At 35.5% G+C, this 20,397-nt stretch overlaps 7 protein-coding genes across 7 annotated transcripts; 2 read left to right on the top strand and 5 right to left on the bottom strand.

Annotated features, from left to right (window-relative positions):
* Positions 1-1,514: 1,514 nt before the first annotated feature.
* On the bottom strand, positions 1,515-2,357 carry LOC101897597 (rhodanese domain-containing protein CG4456). Its single transcript, XM_005189395.4, has 2 exons — positions 2,205-2,357; positions 1,515-2,108 (listed from the first exon to the last, which is right to left on the bottom strand). The coding sequence occupies exons 1-2, from the start codon at positions 2,207-2,209 to the stop codon at positions 1,589-1,591; spliced, it is 525 nt and encodes a 174-aa protein (XP_005189452.1). The 5' UTR covers positions 2,210-2,357; the 3' UTR covers positions 1,515-1,588.
* A 3,246-nt stretch (positions 2,358-5,603) lies between these two features.
* Positions 5,604-5,994, bottom strand: LOC101899084 (ATP synthase subunit e, mitochondrial). Its single transcript, XM_005189404.3, has one exon. The coding sequence runs from the start codon at positions 5,908-5,910 to the stop codon at positions 5,659-5,661; it is 252 nt and encodes an 83-aa protein (XP_005189461.1). The 5' UTR covers positions 5,911-5,994; the 3' UTR covers positions 5,604-5,658.
* Positions 5,995-9,157: 3,163 nt separating this feature from the next.
* On the bottom strand, positions 9,158-12,443 carry LOC101897428 (phosphatidylserine decarboxylase proenzyme, mitochondrial). The gene is made up of 2 exons (XM_005189394.4): positions 12,251-12,443; positions 9,158-12,183 (listed from the first exon to the last, which is right to left on the bottom strand). The coding sequence occupies exon 2, from the start codon at positions 11,729-11,731 to the stop codon at positions 10,406-10,408; it is 1,326 nt and encodes a 441-aa protein (XP_005189451.2). The 5' UTR covers positions 11,732-12,183; positions 12,251-12,443; the 3' UTR covers positions 9,158-10,405.
* Positions 12,444-15,337: 2,894 nt separating this feature from the next.
* LOC101897249 (beclin-1-like protein) lies at positions 15,338-16,998 on the top strand. Its single transcript, XM_005189393.4, has 3 exons — positions 15,338-15,562; positions 15,634-16,678; positions 16,741-16,998. The coding sequence occupies exons 1-3, from the start codon at positions 15,439-15,441 to the stop codon at positions 16,847-16,849; spliced, it is 1,278 nt and encodes a 425-aa protein (XP_005189450.2). The 5' UTR covers positions 15,338-15,438; the 3' UTR covers positions 16,850-16,998.
* Positions 16,912-18,247, bottom strand: LOC101898903 (splicing regulator SDE2). Its single transcript, XM_005189403.4, has 2 exons — positions 18,087-18,247; positions 16,912-18,026 (listed from the first exon to the last, which is right to left on the bottom strand). The coding sequence occupies exons 1-2, from the start codon at positions 18,174-18,176 to the stop codon at positions 17,283-17,285; spliced, it is 834 nt and encodes a 277-aa protein (XP_005189460.2). The 5' UTR covers positions 18,177-18,247; the 3' UTR covers positions 16,912-17,282.
* Positions 18,248-18,472: 225 nt separating this feature from the next.
* On the top strand, positions 18,473-19,558 carry LOC101896900 (ribosomal RNA processing protein 36 homolog). The gene is made up of 3 exons (XM_005189391.4): positions 18,473-18,705; positions 18,762-19,299; positions 19,363-19,558. Exons 1-3 carry the CDS (start codon positions 18,634-18,636, stop codon positions 19,491-19,493), a joined length of 741 nt encoding a protein of 246 aa, XP_005189448.2. The 5' UTR covers positions 18,473-18,633; the 3' UTR covers positions 19,494-19,558.
* Positions 19,490-20,363, bottom strand: LOC101897071 (large ribosomal subunit protein uL11m). The gene is made up of 3 exons (XM_005189392.4): positions 20,127-20,363; positions 19,786-20,070; positions 19,490-19,719 (listed from the first exon to the last, which is right to left on the bottom strand). Exons 1-3 carry the CDS (start codon positions 20,259-20,261, stop codon positions 19,549-19,551), a joined length of 591 nt encoding a protein of 196 aa, XP_005189449.1. The 5' UTR covers positions 20,262-20,363; the 3' UTR covers positions 19,490-19,548.
* Between the last annotated feature and the right edge of the window lie 34 nt (positions 20,364-20,397).

Genomic DNA, 20,397 nt, shown 5'->3' with positions numbered 1-20,397 from the left:
CTGCATAAAATTCTATGTTGATATAGCGATGTCCGTTCGTCTGTGGAAATCACTCTAGCTTCCGAAAGAATTGCAGGAGATTGATAAAATTCGGCTCAAATGTATGTTATGTCTGCAGGACTTTTGGTATTGAAAATGGGCCATGTAGGTCCACGTTTTGTTATAGCCCCCATATAACGGTACCTCCCGATATTCGGTATTTTGATGATTTTAGCGACATTATTTAGCGGAACTCTTTCAAATTTGGTATTTGAAATTCGTAATGAATACTACAGCCTATGACAGAAAATTGTCTGTGCAGGTCCACGTCTTCGTAGAGCCCCCATATAACGGTACCTCCCAATATTCGGTATTTTAATGATTTTATGGAGATTTTTTGAAGTTCGTAATGGATACTACAGCCTATGACAGAAAATTGTCTGTGCAGGTCCACCTCTTCGTAAAGCCCCCATATAAGGGTACCTCCCGATATACGGTATTTTGATTTTATCGACATTATAACCGATTTTTTAAGTTTCGCATTTGAATATTGTAATGGATTTTGGAAAACAAATGGTATAGACCCTAATATAATATTCGGCATTTTTAAGATTTTAACAGAATTTTTAACGGATTTTATTGTTTTTTAAAATTGACAAATTCGTTCCAAATGGTGGAGGGTATTCAAAGTTTGGCCCGGCCGAACTTACAGCTTTTTTACTTGTTGTAATTTACCTTGTCAAATTTCACTGCATAGAAAGCAGGATCTTATCTCTGATTTGTGTATGTACAATGGATTTATAAACATCCATTTTGACAATCAGATGTTGTCAAATGAATAATTTTGAAAAATTGTAAACATATGATTGCATGACTTTATTCCATATATCCATCCATGAATCCATCGCATTTCAAGGAAGTCAAATTTGATAAGGTAGATTACAGAAAATGCAGGGATATCCATACCCATTCCACTCCATTCCATTACATTGTAAATACACATATAAGAGATGGAAAAGAATTTTTTTATGCAGTAAAATTTGACATGTTAAATTACAGAAAATGCAGAGATGGTTATGCTTATTTGTAATGGCTTTACCTTCTTCATTCTACCATGGCCACTCCTTAACAGTAATTTCTGAAGAAAAAAAACGGAAAAGTGCGACCTAATCCAAATACGGCTGACATTTTTTGTTCCCCTTCCAAAATGCCACAAATAAAAACTATACCAGAGACTAAAACCACAAATTATACGATGGGAAAGTCGATTTTCTACCTATCTCCAATATAAAGTGAATTCCAAAACAAAAACAATTGTAACTTTCTTAGATAATTATTCATTATTTCTTAAGGTTATACATTTTATAATACGGTTATAGGATTTTTTTTTAATTTCAAACAGTTAAATTTCCCATTGTACATTACCCGTATCAGCCCTTTTTGTCAACCAAACCGGAAATTATCTTCCAATATCAATAAATTGCATGCCGGATGTTCTAATGTGAACCCTACCATATAAATTAATCTCTCACCTCTCGCATAGATAATTATTTTTATTAAATAAATTAAGTATATTGATCAAATTTTTAGTAAAAAAAATGTACACCTTTTATTGTGGCAATCCCTCATGTTTAGCCCAATCCAACCAAGATCCCTTGTAATTCATGATGTTGGTATAACCCAAAGCGACTGCAGTCTCAGCTGCCATTTGTGATCTTCTGCCCGAGCGACAATAGAAAACAATTGGACTATCCAAAGAGGGTTTCTCTCGCGAAAACTTCTGTTTAAATTCCTCTGCCGACGTCTGCTCTCCCAATACCTGTTTTACGGTGGCCAATGGTATATTAATACTTGTTGGAATTTGTCCTGTCTCTTGCAATTCCTGCGGTTCGCGTACATCAATTAATAGAATTTCAGGATGCAAATTTGGCAGATTCTTAACAAAATCATAGTCGACAATTTTTATATTTCCACTCATTTTCGGCGTATCTTTATGACTGTTGTCTGTTGACGATGTTAGACCCATTGCTGAGCTTTCTTCGCCGCCGCTTGTCAGTTGTTGACCACTTGTCGATGTAGAAAAAGATAAAGCCACGATCGCTGTGACGACAAAGGCAAATCGACACAAACTAAAATAGATAGAGAGAGTAGTTTTTGGGTTATTTTGTAAATGTTATTATTTTTTATTATTTATTTTTTGTTAACATGAAGTGGAATTTTCCTACCTCATATCTCTGTTAGCGGTATTTGTCTTTTGCAGAAAGTAAAGCGTCTCGACTGTACAAGAAGCTTGATGACACTAAACTTCTGTGGAGTACATACAAATTTTAAGCTGACATTGAAAACAAAGGTTTTGATTTACGAAATTACTTTAAAGCGCAGAAGACACAAAACTATACGAGGGCAGTGTCTTGAAATGCAAATTGTTGTTTGATAGGTTTGGGATTTACTGGACTCTTAGAAGCTAAGCTTAAAATTTCAGGTGAACTTTAATGTTTAAACATTGATGAATAATCTTCGTATTCTTCCAATGCTTGTGAAATAAAAACGTTATTAGTCAAAATAAAAAAGCGATATTTAAATTAAGCAAAGTAAATACAGGGTGAGACAAAAAAACTGCAACAATGTCAAAGCCATAATTTTTACTTTTTTTTTAAATTTTATTGAATGAAAGAAAAAATTGTCGAAAATAGTATCAAATTTAAGAATAAGTTTAGATTTGTTCGAATTGTTCACCTTTGGCACGAATTATGGCCTTCAAACGGCCAATGAAACCGTCTCACGCTGCCCGAATGCTGCTCTGCGGTATTTTAGCCCATTCCCGGCGAAGCGCCAACCTTGTTTTCCAAAATACTCTAGGCACAATAGTCCAACGGAGTGGTACCCAAGATTTTGGTGGCCATTGTGCGCTGGAAATGAAGCAAAGAACCACATATCTTAGTGGCGCGTACTGAGTCCTGTTAAAATAATGACATTTCGGGATTTTTAGCATCATCTTAATTGCAGATACTTAAAGAGGAAAAATAGCCTATTTTAAAATGCTCATAACTCCTTAAATATCGACATTTCGGGGTTTTTAGCATTATTTAAATTGCAGATATTTAAAGAGGAAAAATAACCTATTTTAAAATACTCATAACTCCTTAAATATTGACATTTTGGGGTTTTTAGCATCATTTTAGTTGCAGATATTTAAATAGGAAAAGTAGCCTATTTTAAAATGCTCATAACTCCTTAAATATTGACATTTCCGTGTTTTTAGCATCATTTTAATTGCAGATATTTAAAGAGGAAGAATAGCATATTTTAAAATGCTCATAACTCCTTAAATATTGACATTTCGGGGTTTTTAGCGTAATTTTAATTGCAGATATTTAAGAGGAGAAATAGCCTATTATAAAATTCTCATAACTCCTTAAATATTGACATTTCGGGGTTTTTAGCATCATTTTAATTGCAGATATTTAAAGAGGAAAAATAACCTATTTTAAAATGTCCATAACTCCTTAAATATTGACATTTCGAGGTTTTTAGCATCATTTTAGTTGCAGATATTTAAAGAGGAAAAATAACCAATTTTAAAATGCATATAACTCCTTAAATATTAACATTTCGGGGTTTTTAGCATCATTTTAGTTGCAGATATTTAAAGAGGAAAAATAACCTATTTTATAATGCTCATAACTCCTAAAATATTGACATTTCGTTGACATAATATCTCCTTAAATATTGACATTTCGGGGTTTTTTGCATATTTTTATTGCAGTTTTTTAAAGAAGAAATGAGATTGAAATTATATATACCACAGATTTCCAGATTTATTACTCATTATTACCTTAAGAATTCGGTCCGGAAATTAGTCTTAAATTCGTGTGGCTTTGCTTTCAACAAAAGAAAACAATTTTTAGCTGACAATTTTCACAAAAAAAAAAATTAAATAAATAAATTTGTCAACAAAGGACATATTTGAGAAAGTTTGTTGTGGAGATGGGCAATATCGGTCCACTGTTTCTGGTACTTCCTCCACAAGACGTCGATGTTTTGAAAAATAAAAAATATTTTACTGCACAAAAAGAGAAAGGATAATCCGATTTTGCTCCAAACCCAAATACCTCCCCCACAAAGGGTCAAAACTTTGAATATCCACGAAGCTCATAAAACATGAAATTAACATCCGATTCCATTCAGACTTGGCACATCTCAATATTTCTATCAACACAAGATCTGTTATAAAGATGGTAGAGATCGGATCATTCCTTCTGGTACCTCCCCTCGTAGGGTCAACGTTTTGAATGACCAAAACGATCACATATATCGGTACCTACCGATATTCGATATGTTGATGATTTTAGCCACATTTTTCAACGGAATTGTCTGAAATTCTGCACAAGGAGTTCTTTGTGAGTATTTTCCCCCAGAAACAGATTTGTCTACATAGGTTCACAGTATCCTCTATCACCCATATATCGGCACATTCCAATATTCGGTATTTTTAAGATTTTAACAGAATTTTTAAAAGATTTTATTTTTTTGAAAATTTCCTAATTCATTCCAAATAGTGGAGGGTGTTCAAAGTTCGGCCCGGCCGAACTTACTGCTTTTTTACTTGTTTTTCATAATTTTGAGTCTTAATTTTGCCGATATTTTCTGGTAACTCAAACAACGGTTAGAGAATTTCAGAACAAACTCGATAACTTTAGAAAGTAATGCACTTCACAATTCTTCAAACGCATAATCCTTGCAACTTATATGGGTGTAATTCTTGTAACTATACGCGCATATATATAAAAGAACCCGATTATCTTATAAAGTTACGTATACCAAGTTGTCGGCACTTGTTACATAAATCATAAAACACCTTGCCTCTCACAATAAATTGGGGTGTCAAAGATCAGATAGAAATTGCCTTTGAACGACATGGGTCATTGACATATTCTTCAACCACTAAAAATCCCGTTCTTGATTAGATTTCAAAAAAAAAAAAAAACCTTGACATTCACTACACAGACCCCCCATAGAAAATGTGGGACATTTCAAAATTTGTATTTATTTTGATCTGACTCTGTCTAATAATTGTCACAATTAACATTAATATTTGTGTACATATATGTACGTATACGACTTGAGTATGTTCCTACGTACATATGTATCAACAAATATTTAAACAAATTAATTGTACACATGTAGGTATATACACACAATGTCTGAAGAAATCTCTATGGAATTTTGAAAACATGTGGTGAAAGTACTACTACTGCCGCTCATTTCTTAATCAGTCTAATAATGGTAGGGTGGTGTCGTCGTCTCCTACTGATATGAATTAGACCACAGCAGACTTGCTGCCTTGCGGATGTTAGCCGGGAGAGACAGACAGAGTGAGAGAGAGAGAGCGTGTGAGATTGTAGTAAAATGGGTACACACTTGTAGGGAAGTTCAAAATTTGGTCAGATGTTTCGACGTCACAGCAGTGCCGATAGTATGGCGTGAGGTCTGATCAATTTAGGTCCGGGTTCACTTTTACTTGAAAGTAGGTACGCTACATTTGATTTGTTGCTCAATTTTTTTATTGTCTGTTCAAATCTAGTTTAAACAAATTATTAAAGACCATCCACACACACAAACACTCGCATTAAATGAAGATTTAATAAATTAGTTTTCTGTAAATATAAAACACTACATTTAATGTTCCTCCCCCCTGCCGGGTCTTGATAATAGATTCAGCGCCTTAACTTCATCATCGTGAACTCGTTTCTTTTCCTCCATCAAGCGGGCCTCTCGCACTGCCTTCTGCTTAGCTTCTTCCTTACGATTTTCGGCTTCGATTTCTGAAAGATTTCTTTGCCTCATTGCGCCATATCCAATGCCGGCTATTAGCATGGACCACCGGGCCAATTTTATTAAAGGTGAGACATTTACAGGAGCTTGGGACATTTTTCCTTTTTTTTTTTGGCAAATTTTAAATATTTCCTTAGATTTTGAAGTGAAATTTTTCAAAACTGATGACGTTAGTGACGATAAATTTTCAAATTTACTTCAAATAAGTAATCGAGTACCGAAAAGGTTTTATTCCGAGTCTTCATAAAAGCTTTGTTCCTGAATATTTTGTTTTACCTAGAAATATACAAGTCTTCTCTTTCAAAGGATTTAAATAATTTTTGCTACACCTATTTAGTCCCGTATCAAGATGCGTGCTCTAAAATTTCATGGCGCCTCAGTATGAAACTCATTTTTAGTTTGATGGGTACGAAAATAAGCAGAATTGTCGATTTGGTAATGATGATGATGGCACCGTACTTCTTTAAAAATACTGCGAATCGTAACGTAAGTGTTACGCCTTTGGTTTCCGCCCACAGTATTACGCGCCACATCCACACACATATTGCTCGAGGACTCAACCAGAACAGGTAGTTCCAAAGAATAGTAGTGGTGCCTCTCGACTTACCAAAGCCCTTTTAAATTGTCACCGGAACAAGAAGTCTAACCCTCGTAGAGTGTAACAGGGAGTTCCACAAGTTCGGCTGATATATTTTACCCCTACCTTTCCGGAATTCCACGGCTTCCAGGCGGCATTAAAATCGTAACATATGCGGATAACTGTACGACCATGGAATCAGGCCGTTGATGAAATATGTGCCAGGGTGAACACCAATCTCGCGGAGCTTGCTGCTTTCTTCCATGCGAGGAATATGAAAATTCCCGCTAATCGCAACGGCCACACTTTTTACTCATGGTCAACCGAGCTGAATGTGAAAGAGTCACATAATTCCGAACACTAAATACCCATTCGACAGCATGTTCAAGTCGTACGCGCAAGCCACAGCTATCTGTTAGAAAAGTAGGAACAAGGTCTTTAAGAAGCTAGCCTGTACCACATGGGAAAACCTTCTTGACATCTTATAAAGCGATTGGTCGGTATGAAGAATGCCGGCCGGGCTGAACTTTTAATACCCTCCACCCTTTGGAAGGAATTAAAAAAATTTTAACGAATTCTGAAAAATACCATATAAATGATGACCTTCATACGGAGGCTATAGAAACGTGGACCTGCAAAATTAATTATTTGTCATAGACTGTAGTACCCATTAAGATCTTCAAATACGAAATTTGAATCACTTTCGGCAAATAATGTCCCTAAAATCATCAAAATACCGAATATAGGGATGTACCGATATATGGGGACTATACGAAGACCTGGAGCTGTATAGACAATTTTCTGTCACAGATTGTAGTACCCATTAAGATCTTCAAATACGAAATTTGAAGCAATTACGGTGAATAATGTCGCTAAAATCGTCAAAATACCCAATAAATGGAGGGACCTTTATATGGGAGCTATACGAAAACGTGGATATGCATATTTTTTCTTACATAGGCTGTAGTACCCATTACAAACTTTGAATACGAAATTTGAAACAATTTGAGTAAATAATGTCGCTAAAATCATCAACATACTCAATAAAGGGAGGTACCGTTATATGGCAGCTATACGAAGACGTGGAGATGCGTAGTATTTTTTCTAGCATAGGCTGTAGTACCCATTACAAACTTCGAATTCGAAATTTGAAACAAATTGAGTAAATAATGTCGCTAAAATCATCAAAATACCGAATATCGGTAGGTACCGTTATATGTGGGCTATACGAAGACGTAGACCTCCATATACAATTTTCTGTCCTAGGTTGTAGCACCTAATACGAATTTCAAATATGAAATATGAAACAATTGTGGAGAATATTGTAACTAAAATCATCAAAATATAGGGAGGAACCGATATATGGGGACTATACGAAGACCTGCACCTGCATACGACAATTTTAGGCATAGGCTGTAGTACCCAGTTAGATCTTCAAATACGAAATTTGAAACAATTCCGATGAATGATGTCGCTAAAATCAACAGAATACCGAAAATCGGGAGGTACCGTTATATGGGGTCTATACGAAAACGTGGAACGATATGGCCCATTTACGAACTTAACTTAACTGCCTACTGGCAAAATACACATGTGTGCAACATTTTAGCCTTCTATCTCAATTCGTTCGAAAGATAGCGTGATTTCAACAGACAGGCAGACGGACGGTCCAACAGACACACAGACAGACGGACATCTCTAAATCGTCTTCGAAATTCACGCAGATCCAGAATATATACTTTGAGGGCTCTATCATGAATATTTTGAGGAGCTACAAACGGAATGACAAAGCTAATATACCCCCCATAGAATGGTGGAGGGTAAAAAAATTAGAGCTGCCAGAATGCCGTTCAACACTATTTCCCAAAACATTGAGTATTATGAAAGAATTTTATTTCAGATTAGAAACGCATAATATTAGCAGACAAAAACTGAAAAATATAATTTTCATTTTAATATATAAATTTCGAAATTAATTTTCTATAAAACTATTGTACCTAGATACATACTACATTTTGAAACTCATATTGAAATTTAATGAAGATTATTTGCTCTGCTGAACATTTTCGTCCAAAAACAAGTTTTATGTTACTTTTATGCCGAAACTCGAAAATAAGACCCAAGAAAAAACCATGACAAATTGAAAATATTTTCACTTTTTTTTTTTTTTTTGGCAAAATAAAAACAATTATTGTCTTGATATGTAAAGGATGTAAAAATTATTTTTCTTTGGTGACTTATAGCAAAATTTTGTTAAGAATATATTTGTCTTTGTCGTTAACCTGATGTTTGCGAGAGTTTTTTATAAACTCACACAACATACGACTATAACCCTATACTTTAATTTTTCTTGGCGTTTAGGTAAAGTTTACATGAGATATAGACTTTTGATGTATTCTGGGACCAATAGTAGAATTTCATCAGAAATAATTTTGTAGAATTCATTTTTGTGTAAAACACATCACAGCACGCACTTATGTGTGATGAAGTTGGGTGATCTGTTGGATGATAGACCAATTGGAAGATGGACCTAAGGAAATGGTTGGCAGTCAGTTTACAACTTTGTCAAACCCATAATTTTCCCCCAGGCGAATTCAGACTCGCTTTTCTAAAAATAATATAATTAAACTTGCTGTTAATTAATGGCTCAACAATTTCTGCCGTAAATTATTATTTTATATTGTACATTGTTTGCAGTCAGTATTTTGAATATAATTATATCAAGTGTCCGCCGTATAAGTATTTGGAAAAAAATAAAACGAGGAGTTATTTATGCTTCGTAAACAAACTTTATTTCAAAGTAATTTTCAAAATCTTATATATATTACAATAGCCTAAATATAACAATATGCAAGGTATTTTAAGTCTTAAAAAATAATACAAATTAAAAATAAGATATCGTTCAAAACTAATGCATACAAAATGTTCTCTATCATATTTAAATGAGCAGCAACTTTTTTAAACATTTGTAGCTAAACATAGCGTATACATTATGTATTTAAACAAATGAATATGGCTTCCAGTCTAAAGACTTGAAAGACCTTTAAAAAGGGGGGAGGAGGATATTATAAATTAATTACATAAATATTAAACATAAGTTATACTTAAAATAATTTGAAGGAAAAAAATGTTCTTATCTCACGAAGGCACAAAGTGCGGGTGGTGTGTGTGTGTTTTATGACCCATTATAACAATAAAACCAGTTGTAGTTTGGCTTTTTATCATTGTGGGAATTAGTTGAAATGTGAATAGAAAGAATTCCGTCAAACCAATTTATCAGAAGGCTTAAGATTTTTAAATCGCCTGGCGTATGACCAGTAAGTGAGTGAAGTGGTTTGACATAAATCAATTCAATTAAAAAAAAAAAAAATGGGGAACTTTTTTTCCGAACAATATATGCATGTGATTAGAATTAAGTAGTATTTTTTATGCGTTCGTTTTAAGAGGAATTTGGGTGGATGGCTTGATTACAAAATGTAAATTTTACTATTTTTAAGGACTTTGTACAGATTAGATATTTATGGAAAAATAAATAGTTTCTAATAAAGCTTCTTTAATATTTACATTGTTTAGTTTAAATTTTCAAACATTTATTTTCAAGCATCTATCTACTTTAAACTGAGTTCTGGGGGCTATATTATTCTTCTATGAAAATATGAAATTAAAAATATTTTTTCATATTTTCATAGAACAAACCCACTCTCTCTCTCTATCGCACAACAAACAAAGAACATTTCCACACAGGAAATAGCAATTTCAAAAAAAATCTTTTATACACATTCATTCCATTCAAAAAATAAATGGCCATAAAAAAATACCCACAAATACTATATATGGAACATACATAGTAGCCCATCATTGGCCATTGTATCAACATCTAAATCTGCTGATGCATGGCTTGTTTTTTCTTCTTAAGGAGAGAGTTTAGTCTCTTTCTTGTTTTCAATAAAAAACGAATTCATTGAAAGTGAATTTGTTAAGACTCTTTGCTCGGGGATAGGTGGTTGTTCTCGTCTACTCCAAGTAACCCAATGGTTGTCCAACCTGTATTTTCTGACCAGCCTCAATGTTAAATTTGAAATTGGTTGGAGCCTCAAACAACAAAACAATTGTGCTGCCCATATTGAATAGGCCCACCAATTCGCCTTTGCTCAATTTGGTATTCTCCTGCAAGGCCAATTCTTCATAGCCACGTTGATTTTTCCAACCAACCCAGCGATTGGTTTTCAATTGCTTGTCCATGACAAATTCCATGGAACCAACATTTGTGGCTCCGACGGCGGTATAACTGAAGAAGCCATGTTTCCATTGGCCCAAATATAAGGCACGTTCGTTGAGACAGAACAGACCCGGCAGCCAAGTGGCAATTTTGGGACTGACCGACAACAGTTCACCGGTGAAGTGGCGGCGTAACACAGCTTGCCATTCGGTGGGCGAATGGAAACGATGATAATCTCCGGGAGCCAAGTATATGACACACTGATACAGACTTGTCGAACCATCGCGTTTATGTTTGATCACATCCGCATAGTCCTCGCCTTCGGCAACGGTTTTATTATCCACCCAGGAAGCTGGACCCAAGAAATCTTGTATACTATAATTGACACCTTTCACTTGTTCAATCAACGACTTGGAGGCAGTGCCAAAATGTAATATTTTTCCATCCGCCGGTGACACTAGCGGCGCCTTTTCATCTATAGGCCGCACCCCGTCCCTTAACGGTCGCGTAAAGAACTCTGACAAACTTTTGTAATGTTTATAGTCCGGATACTTTGCCTCCTCTATGTTCACATTGAATGCATTCGAGTACCAGCCGTAAATGTAGGGTCTAAAGTTCTCCGGTATATGACAAGCTGCCAACCATCCCCAGGCTCTGCTCAAAAGTCTCAACGGCAAGGAACAATAGATTTTCGATTGGAATTCTGAAGCGGTATGGGGTATTTGTTCTTTGACGGTATTTTGTTTGTGTAGCTGCCATTCGATGGCACCAAAAACACATATTCCAACGGGAGCCCATTTCAACAATAATCCTGTCCATCTCAGGAAAATGCTGAGGCGTTGCTTTTGCAAATCCTGTTGACGTTTGGCCTGCAGCGAAGGAGGTGTGCGTGTCTGTTGTTTGTGCAGGCTATTCGACTTGATCAAATTCTCCACTTTGGCGTCGTTTTGCACCGCATTGCCGCCTCCGACAGCCTTTTGCGAAAATGGTCGACGCAAATTCTTAATCAATGGCCACTTGCCGGCCTGTGTCTGCGTTTGCTGTTGATGTTTCTGATGCATTTGGCGCCAATTTCCTGCCTTCATCAGGAAACGGCCACGGGGAATAAAGTAGGAAACCATTATTACAATGTCTTGCTAGGTCCTTCTCAGTGTAATAACAGAAGTCTCTACTCGGGGAGTTTTGTAGAAAGACAACTAATTTAATTAGGAACTTGTGCACCAGCCCAAATTCTATTCAATTAATATGAGCGCTCAGCAAATAAAGACGTCCTCTTCGTAAGAGGTTCCAAAACTTAATGAACGTTTGATTTCAATTTATGTCCAATTAAAATGTTGCTGGAGCCTCAAAATTCTAAGATTTATTGGTTCTTATCAGGCTGTCGTATGTTTTCTGCGCTCTACTTTCTGCCACTTGTTCGTAGTAGTAGTTCTTGTCGTTTTTGTTATTATTCTTCTTTCGTCGTCGGTCTTTTAAATCAACCTATGAGGCTTTTTCAAGGTTAGTTTTTACTTCTTGTTGTTTTGTTGAATAACCTCTAAATGTGTGAATCCAAAACAGGGAAATTTTTTCTCTGGAAAATTCGACAGATTTATATATTAATTTCGACACCCACTGCATCCAGTTCAATAACAACTTACCTCTTTTAGTTTTTTCTTCAATTATTTGAACAGAAATTTATGATTTTATAACCGAAAGTTCGGGGTTTTTTGAAACATCAAAATCTGCGAATGCAACGAACGAACGAAAAGGAACGAAACCAAGTCGGCTGAATGAAAAAAAATTGCGCCGCTATTTTTTGGTCGATTTGACAAGCAGAGGCGGGAGTTCGCTATGTTGACCTAAATACTGGAGATAAATGACTGAAAAGTTCTCGAACACATCAAATATGTTTATGAGCGTCACTATTTGTAATAGATTCTTTAGTAATGACGGAAATGCATATGGTATGTGTCAAAATATTGTAGGCACTTAATATCTAAAGTAGCATGGCCATACATCAAAAGTGTTTGTATTAGTCTTGGCACATAACACTCCCAACTTAGGCCATTATCAGACAGAATGGATTGTATATATGTGCTGTCATTTTTGGCTATTTTACATATTGTTAATAATATTTGGTATCACACACTTGCATATTTTTTTATTATGTGTGATTATATTGTTATCATATGATATTTTCTACCAGCTGATAACAATTAATTTCTAAGAGAGTCCGGCTTCTGCCTATTTTGTGTATGTATTTATTGTTTTGAAAAATAAAAGGAAAATATTTTCAAAATCAATGATTGGAAGACGTGTACATTGCGGTATGAAGCTATTCGCGAGTTTTGCCATGTAATTGAAAGATCGAACTATTTAGATCATATTTTTGAAAGAAAACCCAGGCATTTCGTACATTTTTCACGCTGTTTAACTGATTTTAAAATGAGAAAAATATTGAATAAATGAAAATAATTTGTTTGCAAGCAAATTTGACAGGAAACAGGCATAGCCTCAGGGCTGTTTTATATATTTTCACACAATAAACAAACATGACTTTATAATAAATTATATTTTACCTATGAAAATTTAATTTCGGAACTACATGGATGTCATATGTATCAAACGATATGTGTAAAGAATGTTTACGATTTAAAAGCGTAAAATGTGTTTTTTTTTTTAATTTTTCAAATTTTGATGTATTTTAATTTGTTGCATTGAAGATATGAACTTCGAGTATTTAATAATACCATGATATAAAAATACAGGTAGTCGCATCGAAACAGCTGCTAGTACAATGAACTGTCAAATTAATTTTGGAATTGAAAAATTTGAAAGGAAAACTATTCAAATTTAAAAAAAAATTGAAAAATACATAACATGGTATCGTGTAAGAAAACATTTAAAAACAATCTACTTTTAAAATTTTGGCATATCTATGTTCCGACCTGTACCTGTTTTATTATACTATGAATAATACGTAAACACTTTACCATAGTGGTGGGTATCATTGCACGGTGAGTCGGGTAGGCATATAAAGTGGCGAAATTAGCTCTGGGAGGTTTACTTTGCCCAGAAAGTACTTGAATGAAAAACTAGTTAACGTCGCAATACATAAACAGTAATCTGCCTTATAATGGGCGATCTTTAGGTTTCATCTTTTTTGCCAACACGAACTCACACGTGTTTCGTATTTTGTTTCACGGTCATTGTTCTATAATATAACAATCAGTCTTCTTTAGAACAAACAACGCCTGCAAATCGTTGAATTATGCTACCAATGCATCCAGAAAAAGACACAGTTTGGTGCAGTTTATGTGCTTCTTCAAAGATGCAGCACGCGTAACAGTGAACTTATTGAGAGACGAGTTCATTGAACATTCTATTTTATGTATTAATTATCGCCCTAGGTCGTGAGAATTAACGCCTTCACACTATTTTTTGAGGGGGCTATGTTAAAGCTACTGTCAATTTTTTTTTTTTTTTTTTGATGTCGAAAAAGGTCAAATCAGTTATCTTTCACATTCTTGTAGTTGTGGAACAGATAAAAAATCAGCACCCCCATGCGGGGTGCATATTACAATATTAGTCATTTTTGCCACGAAAGTAAACTATTCATTCAATTTTTTGAAAGAAAATCCAAGTATTTCATTCTTCTTTATCGTTTTTTAATTCCTTCTAAAAATGAGGAATAAATATCAAGATGACAAATTGACCCAATTTTAACAGAAAGCGGGCATCGACTCGGGGCAGGTTTTCAGTAGTTTACGATGCTTTTTTTAGTCCTTAATAAATGACCCTTTAAAATAATTAATGTTATGATAACGGAAAAATGGTTGAAATGCAAAAATAAATTGATTTGTTAAATATTTTCTTATGCGATGCCGTCCAGAAGCTGTTAAGATATGATTTAAAAAATAGCCTTAGCTAATACAAATAATTTTTCATTCAAAACTTTTAACTTAAAATTGTTTTGACAGTTACCTCGAGAAGTACCAATAAATGTATTCTATTTTTTTTAGTTGTGTTTAAAAATTAAAATGACAAACCTTATGCTAGGAACACAATTGGAGCGAACGACGAATTTCGCCCTACGCGGCGACAAAATGAGCCGCGAAAATTCGTCGTATGGAACACAATACCGACGAAATTATAAAACAGCTGATGAAGTTGTTTACTTTTTGCTCATTTGTTGACTACAATGAATTATACAAGAACACATAATTCTTTACGTTCTCTATTATAATTTCACTTATGTCCATCTTCTCTATTATAAATTCACTGATATCCATCTTCACTCAGGCGCAAGTACACAAATAAATAAACAAATTAATTATGTTTTTTTTATACGAGTAACAGATAGTAGAGTGACCATAACAAATTTTAAAGTAAAAAGTAACTTTATTTACTAAAACACATAAAATTCGTACAAGTATGGCCACCTTGTACTGTTTTGTTCGCCGGTCGCCGGCGTATGAAATAGAAATAAAGCTAATTGAGTTCGCGGCGACCGACGAAATCTTCGCCGGTGCCGTGATTGTGTGCACTTCCATATACACATATGTGTTTTATTTTTGACGACGAACATACGCCGCGAAAAAATTCGTCGTTCGCTCCAATTGTGTTCCTAGCATTATGTGCTCTCAAATGAAAACAACAGCTGATTTTGTTGTCTTGGATACCAAAATGACTAAAGAACCGTTTTTGGTTTATAGAACCCTAAACAATTGCTTGTTTTGTTTTGATTCTGATTTTATCGCTTGTTTTTACTAACTTCCAGTTTAAAGACAAAAGCCAGACAATCCCAATTAGATTGGTAAAGTACATACACAAATATAGTTAAAAAATGAGTCAAACGGCAGATGTGGAAAAGGTTCCGGTGTCCTTCGCCTGCCAGCGATGTCTGCAACCCATATTGTTAGATGAAAATCTGGAAAACATTAGTGTTCATGCAATGGCAGAGTTGTCGCGTAAGTTTAGCTAATAATTGGATAATTGGCAGAAAGAAAATCATTTAAATTGTATACTACTTCAATTTCAGTACCCATCTATGCAAGCAATGTCAACACACTGGATAATCAGGACAACAGCTTTGATCATTTTGTGCCACCCTATCGTTTAACGGATTCCGTAAATGGCACAGGCTTCATGTTGGTGTCCGATGGTCGTGACAACAAGAAATGGAGTGCTGCATTTAAATTGAAAGCTGAACTGTTCGATTGTTTGTCCTCCAATTCGGAAATTGATCATCCACTGTGTGAAGAATGTGCTGATTCCATGCTGGAGATCATGGATAGGGAGCTGAAAATAGCCGAAGATGAATGGAGTGATTATAAGAATTACTTAAAACAATTGGAACAACAGCAAGATTGTCCAAATATAGGAGAACTGGAAAAAGAATTGGCTGAGCTAAAGGAAAATGAACAGGCTCTGTTGAATCAGTTGAATGATTTGAAAATTGAGGAGCAAAGCCTTAACGATGCCATTGAAAAAGAAGAGGTGGAGAAACAAAAACTGCAGGAACAGGAGGCAAGTTATTGGCGTGAATATACCAAGCATCGAAGAGAACTGATGCTAACGGAGGATGACAAACGTAGTCTGGAGTGTCAAATTGCCTACGCCGAACAGCAGTTGGAGAAACTTAAAGATGCCAACATTTTCAACATAACATTCCATATATGGCATGCTGGACATTTTGGTACAATTAACAACTTTCGTTTGGGACGTCTGCCATCGGCCTCGGTTGATTGGTCGGAAATTAATGCTGCATGGGGACAAACGGTGCTGTTGCTGTGCGCTTTGGCGCGTAAAATTGGACTTACATTCGAGCGATATCGCATTGTACCCTTTGGCAATCATTCATATGTTGAGGTATTGGGGGAAAATCGTGAATTACCTTTATATGGCACTGGCGGTTTTAAATTCTTCTGGGATACCAAATTTGATGCAGCAATGGTTGCATTTTTGGATTGCCTAACACAATTCCAGCAGGAGGTGGAGAAAAGAGATCCAGAATTTCTATTACCCTATAAAATGGAAAAGGGTAAAATAATTGATCCCTCGACGGGGAACTCGTATTCCATCAAGTAAGTTGGACTGTGACATAAAACTTGGAAGTTCTCCTAATATATATTTGTTTTGCTTTTAGGATACAATTCAATTCCGAGGAACAGTGGACAAAGGCTCTAAAGTTTATGCTTACAAATCTCAAATGGGGTCTAGCCTGGGTCTCGTCTCAATTTGCCAGTAATCAATAGGTTTTTAGCTATTATTTGTTAATACATATATAATTTTATTTAAAAAATAAGAAATACATATATAAGGTATTAGTTATGATTTCATGGTAAATATAATTTTTATTTACTAAAAAGAAATATTGGCTTAAAATATATTTATCATCAATAGATTTTGTTGTGTTGTTGGCTAGGTGCAGTAATTTTTTCTCTGAAATCCGGTTTCTGTGTTTGAAATTCAAAATTGTGTTTGGTTTCGTTATTGAGAAATTCGTTATTTTTCTTTTGCTGTAAAATTTGCTAATTTTTATGCCCAAGAATTGGCTACAATGCTTATTTGTCCGTACACTTTTAATAATGTTCTCCGGACAGTGTCCATCGTAAAGAGAAAATATGATCCTGTTAATGTAATCCACAACAAAATCTAATGATGGTACAAAAATTACCCTAATCAATATTATTTGCTAGCAACTGATACTGCTGATGTGGAGTCATATGAGATATTATTTTCTTCAGCAGTCGTTTTTTGTTCTCCTTTAGAAGCGGCATCAGAATCATTTGAAGAACTCGTCTCATCATTTGCCAAAGATTTTTTGTCCGTTTCAGAGCTTTCCTCTTCACTTTTGTTATCCTTCTTAGTCTTTTCTTTGCAAATTTCATCATCATCACTATCATCATCCGAATCACCCGATAAATCATCATCAATCCAAAGGGCTGGCTTCTTGGCTTTAACTCCCGCTGCCTGTTTAGATGTTGATGGTTCTGGCTTGCGTTTCAAATCCTTTGAACCAGTGGCTTTCTTAAAACCCTCCTCCACAGCATCACAAACCTTCTCCGCCAGCTTAGATCGAGCCTCTTCGTACTCTGCATCTTTGAATTCATGTTTCGGTACGGCAAGAAGTTTTTCGATCTTACGTTTCTTTCTTTCCTCTGCCTCACGTTCTCGTTCACCCTGTTTTTCCAACCATGCCTTTAAACGTTTCTCCTCGTTGATGTCACGTAGTCGACGTCCACTCAAATCTCTACAAGCTTCCCTGTTTGTAGTCTTTTCAATTTGCGCACCAATTGCTCGTAGCATGGAACCAAAACCGCCTTTGCCACCTAATAGGCGGATACGGACATAAATGGGTGCCTCTTCGAATGGATCGCATTGTAAACGTTTACCATTTTGTTCCAAATAGAAGGAATCGGGGGGCAAACTCTGAAAGTAAACACAAACAAGTTAGCACTCAGGGAATGGTAACAAAACTGCATTTCTTACGGTTTCATGGGTCACGTAGTCCACAAGGCCATCGTAAGAAGGTTCCGGAACCGCCACAGATGTTGTGGGACTCAGGAAGAGGTTGACCATTTTACTAATTTTTTATTTTATTTATTTTTATATTTTTAAATTGTTTTGTTTCCAAGATCTGCGACGTTCTAGTTCACTCTTTCTTCTCTTTCTTTCGTTTGGTTGGTTGTTCGTTGCGAAACGAAACGAATACCCGATAAAAAATAAACAGAAAGCAAAGACTCGGAAACAAATATGAATACCCGATAACGAATATGAAGGCCACAAAGGAGTACCCGATAAAAAATAAACAGAAAGCAAAGACTCGGGGTACTCGGTTGTTTACGAATGAGTGTTGGGGTTACGCCTTCAAATTTATATTCGGCGTTCGGGTGACAAGCGCTTCGCTTTTGTTAAGTTGTCGACCTGGAGACATATGCAACATATGTTTTTGCCCCACGATAAAAAAAAACAAATGTAAACAAACACACGTGAATAGGAAGAAAACAATCCTAACAGAAATAAATTCCAGAAAATTATGAGTTCCTCCGAAGAAGATCACAATTCCTCGGACGAGCATAGCTCCTCCGAAGAGGAAGAAGAGCAAAGAGTTGGTATAATGTAGATAATTTTATATAAAAATCTAATATCTCAACTCCCCCACAGAATGAAATACGAGAAGACTTAAAAAACATGTCCTTTGAAGAAATCATGAAGCTGAAAGAGGAATTAGGAGCGAAAATCTACAAAGAAGCCGTGCTGGGAATTGATAGCAGTAAAAAAGAAAAACCCAAAAAGGAAACTAAGGAGTTTAAACGTCTTAACAAAAATCGTCCCCGAGAACAGACGGCAAAACGTCAGGTACCCTTCCTGGGAGCTGAATTGCGTACAAAACGGAAAAAAGATGATGTACGGGATCCCCGATTTGATGAGCGGGCTGGAGAATATGATGTGAAAAAATTCAAAGAAAATTATAAATTTGTAAGTGAAATTCGTGAAAAAGAGGTGGTACAATTGAAGGCCGCCCTTAATAAGACCACCGATGAAGAGGAACGTCGTGAAATCAAGAAAACCATACAAAGATTAATAAATAAAAATGTCGAAGAAAAGAAATGGCATCAGAAACAACAACAGCTCAAGGAGGAACAAAGTGACATCCAGAAAGCCATTGCAGAGGGTAGACAACCTCATTTCATTACCAAGAGTATGTAGCATATATTTCTTTCCTAATTATTATTTTCTAATTTCTTTTTCCAACATTTTGCAGAGGAAAGAAGAACCAAGGAATTGGTGGCTCAATTCGAAGAGTTGAAACAGAAAGGCAAACTGGCCAAACACTTGGAGAAACGCCGCAAAAAGAATGCAGCCAAGGATCGCAAGAGAATTGGCTTCGATTAGGATATAGTTTAAAATATGTTTGTATTTTTTTTAACAATAATAAACAATAGTAAATCTAACCAGTACGTAACATCTTAGCTTCGCGTTTTTCTTGTAATTCACGTCTTTGGGCCTCAACCACAGCACGTCGTTCCTCCAAAAAGGCAGCATAGTCCTCGGCCTTTAATTCTCGCACAATTTTAATACCACATGTGCGAGCAATTCCCACCAACATTTCACACATTTGCTGAAAATAAACCAAATTACACATGAAAATGTAAAGCTATACTAAAATAAGAAATATTAATTGTACCTGCATTGTGAGTAAAGCATTTGGTGGATCTTGAATTTTAATTGCGGCAATTTCATATAAATGCTTTAACGTAATCATGCCCGCAACTTCTCGTCCGGCACTCATGGCACCTCTTTGTATGCCGGCAGCTTGTTTCAGTAAGAAGGCAGCAGGTGGAGAATGTATAACTAAATTATAACTACGATCACTGTTCACGGAAATGCGGCAGGGTAGTGGTATGCCTTCCTTCATATCTGCAGTTCGTGTGTTGAAGTCCTTGCAAAAGGCTGCAATGTTAATGGCGCGCTGGAAAACAAGATGAGTTAATATTGAATATATTAATCGAAAGAAAAGTTAGTTACCTGACCCAACATAGGACCCAATGGGGGACCGGCCGCTGCCATGCCAGCAGGTATATTTGTTTTAAGTTTTGTGGTATGGGTTATCTTCTCTACACCCTTCTTTATGCTTTTTAATTTGCCCGCTGCCTTAGACATATTGCCTGCTTCTTGTTAGACTTTTTATTTTATAAAATAAAAATATGAAAATGTTTTGGTTGGTTGGTTTGATTGTGGTTATGCAAAAAACTATGAATTAGGGATAGATAAGTCGACTTCCGATTAATCGAATAAT

The sequence above is a fragment of the Musca domestica genome, unplaced genomic scaffold, assembly GCF_030504385.1.
Source record: "Musca domestica strain aabys unplaced genomic scaffold, Musca_domestica.polishedcontigs.V.1.1 1, whole genome shotgun sequence".
Classification (NCBI taxonomy): domain Eukaryota; kingdom Metazoa; phylum Arthropoda; class Insecta; order Diptera; family Muscidae; genus Musca; species Musca domestica.
Note: the sequence above shows the minus strand (reverse complement) of the source record. Positions and strands in the feature narration are given on the sequence as shown.

What these genes read in the sequence shown, in the direction of transcription:
- LOC101898903 (XM_005189403.4), bottom strand. Translation starts at nt 18,176, where the DNA reads ATGGTCAACCTCTTCCTGAGTCCCACAACATCTGTGGCGGTTCCGGAA. An exon ending in ACTACGTGACCCATGAAACC is followed by an intron (nt 18,027 to 18,086) that starts GTAAGAAATGCA and finishes GTTTACTTTCAG; the next exon opens with AGTTTGCCCCCCGATTCCTT.
- LOC101899084 (XM_005189404.3), bottom strand. Translation starts at nt 5,910, where the DNA reads ATGTCCCAAGCTCCTGTAAATGTCTCACCTTTAATAAAATTGGCCCGG.
- LOC101897249 (XM_005189393.4), top strand. Translation starts at nt 15,439, where the DNA reads ATGAGTCAAACGGCAGATGTGGAAAAGGTTCCGGTGTCCTTCGCCTGC. An exon ending in TGCAATGGCAGAGTTGTCGC is followed by an intron (nt 15,563 to 15,633) that starts GTAAGTTTAGCT and finishes CTTCAATTTCAG; the next exon opens with TACCCATCTATGCAAGCAAT. An exon ending in GGGAACTCGTATTCCATCAA is followed by an intron (nt 16,679 to 16,740) that starts GTAAGTTGGACT and finishes TTTTGCTTTTAG; the next exon opens with GATACAATTCAATTCCGAGG.
- LOC101896900 (XM_005189391.4), top strand. Translation starts at nt 18,634, where the DNA reads ATGAGTTCCTCCGAAGAAGATCACAATTCCTCGGACGAGCATAGCTCC. An exon ending in AAGAGGAAGAAGAGCAAAGA is followed by an intron (nt 18,706 to 18,761) that starts GTTGGTATAATG and finishes ACTCCCCCACAG; the next exon opens with AATGAAATACGAGAAGACTT. An exon ending in ACCTCATTTCATTACCAAGA is followed by an intron (nt 19,300 to 19,362) that starts GTATGTAGCATA and finishes AACATTTTGCAG; the next exon opens with AGGAAAGAAGAACCAAGGAA.
- LOC101897428 (XM_005189394.4), bottom strand. Translation starts at nt 11,731, where the DNA reads ATGGTTTCCTACTTTATTCCCCGTGGCCGTTTCCTGATGAAGGCAGGA.
- LOC101897071 (XM_005189392.4), bottom strand. Translation starts at nt 20,261, where the DNA reads ATGTCTAAGGCAGCGGGCAAATTAAAAAGCATAAAGAAGGGTGTAGAG. An exon ending in TGGGTCCTATGTTGGGTCAG is followed by an intron (nt 20,071 to 20,126) that starts GTAACTAACTTT and finishes CTTGTTTTCCAG; the next exon opens with CGCGCCATTAACATTGCAGC. An exon ending in ATGCTTTACTCACAATGCAG is followed by an intron (nt 19,720 to 19,785) that starts GTACAATTAATA and finishes GTTTATTTTCAG; the next exon opens with CAAATGTGTGAAATGTTGGT.